We start from the raw sequence: 6396 nt of genomic DNA on the forward strand, positions 1-6396 counted from the left end.
ATGCATATGTATTATAAAACCTAAATGTGTAACTTTTATATATGTAGAATAAGCAAGGATGATAAATGTCAATATAAAAGATATATTTATCATAAATTAAATTTAAAAAAGTGTAAAATTAAATTTAATATAACTCCCTATAGCGTGGATATTTTTATGTTAAATGGGTGGATTTTCATACGGTTATATATAAAATGGGCATATATATATTAATAATGTTTCATAATATATTTTGTTCTTAATAAATTATATAACAATTTAAACAATTGGTATTTGAATTCGCAATATTTATTTTTCTATATATGAAGTTATATTAATTGTTAAGCATAGACATATTATTTAGTTTTGGAAATGACATATAGTTATATATGAATATATAATTTATAAAAAAAGTAGACAGCTAATTTCTTTAAAGGGTATATATAAATTAATAGATCGATCTTTTAAATATGTTATTTTTACGAAAAGGTATATATTTTTAAAATTGTTCTAAACAATGATTTAAAGTATTTTCATTAGTCGAACTAAGCATACAACAGTAACATATACTGATATAAAAACAAACATAACATTAGTAATAATAAATTAACATTTTAAATTTGAAAAAAAGGTGTAGTATATTTATTTAATATGCTTATATGCATATAAATTCATTATATGCATTCTTAAATTGGTATATTATGAACATATTCTACATAAAAGACAAAATTTTTGATATTACCTTTTATAATTAATATTTAACTATATTTTTAATACAGTATAGAATATTAAAATGTTCAAAGATAATAATAATTATATTAATAATTATATAATACATTTAAAAAATTTAGTAGGTATTAAAATGGAATAGGTATTATTGTGTTTATACGAATTAACATATTATTATCAAATAAATAGTAATATTATCAAATAAATAGTAATATTATCAAACAAATAGTAATATTATCAAATAAATAGTAATATTATCAAACAAATAGTAATATTATCAAATAAATAGTAATATTATAAATAAATAGTAATATTATAAATAAATAGTAATATTATAAATAAATAGTAATATTATAAATTTAAAAACAAATTAAATGAAAGGGGAAAACAAAAAGGGTTTGTAAAATATCCCCTTACATATGTAGGTTAAAACAATAATACACGTAAATTTATGCTTATATAAAAAGGAATGAATAAATTATATATAAGCAAACTTTAATAAAAAAAATGTTTATTACAACAATTTAAAATATTCTCGCGGATGAAAATAATTTAATTTTATTAATATAAATGTTGCAATATTAAAAAATTACTATGGGAAGATGGGTTTATTTCGTAACAATATCATCTCTTAATCTCATAAGAAAGAAGTGTTTTGCTACTTCAATTATGTCAATAATGAATGCGGGGGCATTGTAATCAAGACAATCCATCTACATAAAAAAAAAAATGGATAAATATATAAAATAAAATATTTTAATTTTTTGTGGATGAATATGATATATTATAAATATGCATATTTACACATTGGGTATACATTTTTGATAAATTTTAAAATATATACAACAAAATAAAAATAAAATATATAGTAGAATGAAACTATTATATTATTTACAGAATTGAGGTAGGTAAGATCAACATAGTTGTCTTTTTTTTTAATGAGATATCCAGATATGTTAACAAAAAATTTTGTGATTTGTCCATTTCTAATATCACTTTCAGAGTCTATTTCAGCTGTGAATGACTCTGTATCTTCTAATACAGGGTTTCTATGTGGTTTTTGGTTTAACCTGTTGTGATCATTTATATTTGCTGATGCATAGACAATTACAGTTACGCCATGTGATAACTAAAAAGTGGATAAATAAAATATAGTATAGTAATATGAACAATAATATTTATAGGGGAAAGAGGAAAAAAAAAAAAAAATTTTACTTCAAGTTTTATGGCTAAAGCATAAAAATATCCTTGTAATGATACAGTATCACTTCTTAAACGATGTTGTACCATTATTAAATTTGGATTATATACTCGAGCAACTTTTTCTAAGAAAATTAATAATTTTCATGGATATAAATTAAAATATTATAAAATGATCAAAATGAAAGATAAGAATAATAGCTTAATATTTTGACAGTAAAAAACAAAAAATATCGAATAAAGAGTGATAATTACATATTAAATTGTTTCATAATTTTTTAATATACCATTAATATAGGTGTAACCGAAAGATTTGTTGCCATTGGGATTCCATAGTGTGTTTATTATTTCATCATACTAATAAAAAACACACATATATTTATATATAATAGTTATTATTTTTGATTCTAGCTTAATTTTATTTTTTTTTTATAAATTCATACCTTATTTGGATTATGAAATTTAATATTAAGTTTTTCAATGTTTGTATGGTTTTCATGTCTCATCAAATATAAAAATGCATCATTATCATATTTTCTAGATAAAACATAACCATCTTTATTATTTGTATAGCATAGAAATTGTGCTACAACTTTTTCCATAAATTCTGCTGCTTTTCGAGCTTCATCATGATTTGTACATAATAGATCTTTGTTTTGTTCATATATTTCAGATGCACTATAATTTTCGAGATGAATTTATTTTTAATTTGTAAAAAAAAAATAAATAAAATATATTTATATATGGTATTTTAACAATTCAATCGTTTATGTATGTGTAAAATTACAAAAATTTGGATATTATATTTTTATATATGGTACATATATATATTTATAATTATATTAAATGGTAATATATTATATATAATGGAATATTTACTTACAAAATAGATGGGGAAATAGTTTTCATTAATACAGCATTTCGTCGAGCATTACTACGTTTAGCATATTGGTGTATAGCGACAATGGCTTCTTTAGGTTCAGTTGCAAGGACTTGATTATTTACATATAGGAATAAACTTAAAAATAAAAAAACGACTTGAATATATCCTGTATTCATTTTTAATTTTATAAATAAAATATTAAAAATATATTGGTACTTTTTAAAAAATGTAAATTCAAATACTCGAAAAGTTGCATAAGTAGAACAAAGATCGAAATAAACAATTTCTAATAAAATTCTAAAAACTAATATTTGTTTAAAAAAATAATATTTAGAAATAATTTTGTATATATTTATGAATTTAATATATTTATGAATTTATTATATTTATTAATTTAATAAATTTATTAATTTAATATATTTTTTATTTAAATACTTTTGTTACCAAGTAACGACAACCAAAGTTTTCATAAATAATATGCATATAATCTTAAAAAAAAATTATAATAATATAATATACAAAAATATTAATTTTAATTATATTATTTGTAATATTTTTAACATTTTATATTATAGACATAAAAATTTGGGTTTTAATGTTAAATGAATTAAAACTAAATTAAAAATATATTAAAATATTCAATAATATATGGAATTGTATGCATACATACATATAACAGCCCATAAAATGTTTTTACCTATGTAAATTGATAATATAAAAAAAATATATTAAATTTATATAATTATAGATACATATATTATTGAATAATTGATATGTGATAAATCTAAATAATAATTATAATTATATAAAATAGTTATTTTGTTATTTTTTCCATTTATTTTGAGTGTAAAATGTGTTTTGTATTTTTAATATTAAAACAGTTTATTTCAGACTGAGTGTTGCATTGTATTTATAAATAGTTGTTATTACCAGAATAACAATTCTAATGTTTGAAAACAAAAGTATGATAAAATTTATATTATGGTTAACCGCGTTTTTTGTGATTTATTTTAATCGAAACCTTACTATATAAACATTTTCGAATATAATTTTTGGGATGGTAAAAATAATACATTTTTAGTCGTATTGATAAACATTTTTTGTATATTAATGTGGATAATAAAATCGATTGTTTATATGGAAAAAATTGTGTATGTATATACAAATTAACAAATTAAAAAAAATAAGGAACATAAGTTGTAATATAAATCACGGAATATAAACATTTTTTAATTACAACTATTTTGACACCAAAACTTTTAGGTATTAGGGGAATGTTCCAGTATTATCGTTTTTTTTTTGTTTTATGTTATATTTTTATTTAATTTTTTTATAATATACATTATTTATTGCTTTACATAAGTCTATTATACATATATAATAAATCATTAAACGAAAAAACATATGCATTACAACCCATATATGAAGTCTAATATGCACCCCTCCCCACCAAAAAAAAAAAAAAAAAAAGGCAATAAACATTAATATGAAAGATGCCATATAAATATTTTTCATGAATTATAATACATATATTTGTAGCGTTAACACGTTAAATATGACTAAAGTAAAATATACATATTTTAGTGTTAATTTTGGGTAGCCACGTATAAGCACTCTTATTATGCTATATCAAAATTGTCTATAATATAAGAAGTGTTAAATATGGTATAATACAATATGAAATATACAATATGATTGTTTTATTTAATAAAATTTGTTATTTGATACCACGTTTATTAATTTAAATTATAATTTTCCATATATACGAAGCAATAAAATGTTATGAAATAGCATTTGAATAATTGGATATACTACAGTAAATATTAAGGTTAGAGAGTAAATTTTTAATATTAAATAGACAAATTAATAATATATAATACCCATATTATAATTTGTGGCAAAATATTATTAAACTCCTTTCAATATTTATTGGTCATTTTATGTTATAAAATTATAATTAAAAAAAAATGTTTTATAATACTTATATTTTATCTTATAAATTATTATTTAATATATTAACAAGCATTCTATATAAATATTATATAATTTTAATATACTCAATTAAAAGGTAATTATATTATACATTACAAAAATAAAGCATTCAGTCTGAATTAAGTGCTTTTTTTACTATTTTATTTTAATTATGCCCATTTTAAAATGTCTTTATTTTTAGTTAAATATATTTTCAAAAAGAAAAACATATTTTATATAATAACGTAAATAATATTTTGAATACGTTTAAAATATGTGAATGGTATATTAATGTAAATTTGTATGAAAATAAAAATATAATATTATAGAGTTTATAATATATTGACAACTATAAATAAAATGCATTAAATATATTTGATTTTATATTTTTAGAATTAAAAATATTAAGAAACGTAAACCTAAAAAACATTATATTATATATTTGAGAATATTTATATTTAATTTTATTTTGTTTTTGTTTTGGATTGTTTGTATTTTATTAATATGTATAATAAGTGATAGTAGTATATTATTGATTTAATTGTGACACAATGTAAATTATATAAAATGAAAATATATAAACTTTTTAGTACAGCTTGTAAAGCTTACTGTTGATAATGTATGGATTTCACAGATGTTGTCATATGCTATTAATTATAGATAAAAATTATGGAAATAAAAATATGATTATTAAATAAAAGCAAATATAGGGGACAATATTTATATAACATCAAATATATATATATCATGAATTATTTAACCGTTCTAAAATATTATATTTATTAATATTATACTTTATAGGGATTAATTATATATATTAATAACACTAAGTGCTTTCAAATATTTTTTATTTATATTTATATTTATTATTACACTGAGAGTAATAAAAAAGCATATTTTTTGTTACCGTAATTTATAAATATGTATATTATGTATATTTATTCTCCATTGTTATTTCCTGTATATTAACTTATATAAAGAATAATATATATAATAATTGTAATTTTTTAATAAAAAAATAGCTTATAATAGCTATATATTTTTAAAAGTCATTTTGACTCAAAGCACATTTTAACTACCGAAATTAAAAAAATTAAATAACAAAATAAAATACCGAAAAACAAACAATATATAATAATTTGTGTTCATTTTATTATATCAATTGTAAGTTCATATGATTCCATGAAATCCGCGAAAATACTTCGAAAATAAAATAAAGAACTATAATTATACATTTTTTTTTCCGTTTCTTATAATTTGTTTACGATTTGTTATGTTATTATAATATACATACAATTCTATTAATATTATTTGATACTAGTGTAATATGTATATATAGTTTGGATATATAAATTTGTATAAAGCCATAATATTATTTAATATGGTATATTGGTTTGTGTTAATATTCTATATCCATATATTTGAAAAGTAAAATTTTAATTATATGTGTATGTAGATATATACATTTTATGCAAAAAATCGAAGACATTTCTATTAAAAATTCCTTATTAAAAGGAAAAGCAATATATATATATAAATATAAATATATATATATATTTTTTTTTTTTTTTGGCTATAAAATATATATATTTTTTTAATTGTAATATGGAATATTATGTTTCATAATATTGGGG

General features: G+C 18.4%; 1 protein-coding gene across 1 annotated transcript; it reads right to left on the minus strand.

Annotated features, from left to right (window-relative positions):
* Positions 1 to 1316: 1316 nt before the first annotated feature.
* Positions 1317 to 2967, minus strand: PY17X_0722100 (fam-a protein; the record flags this gene model as incomplete). Its single annotated transcript, XM_723755.2, has 6 exons — positions 1317 to 1421; positions 1604 to 1837; positions 1924 to 2033; positions 2196 to 2265; positions 2352 to 2586; positions 2792 to 2967. 6 exons carry the CDS (start codon positions 2965 to 2967, stop codon positions 1317 to 1319), a joined length of 930 nt encoding a protein of 309 aa, XP_728848.2.
* Between the last annotated feature and the right edge of the window lie 3429 nt (positions 2968 to 6396).

The sequence above is a fragment of the Plasmodium yoelii genome (genome assembly GCF_900002385.2).
Source record: "Plasmodium yoelii strain 17X genome assembly, chromosome: 7".
Classification (NCBI taxonomy): domain Eukaryota; phylum Apicomplexa; class Aconoidasida; order Haemosporida; family Plasmodiidae; genus Plasmodium; species Plasmodium yoelii.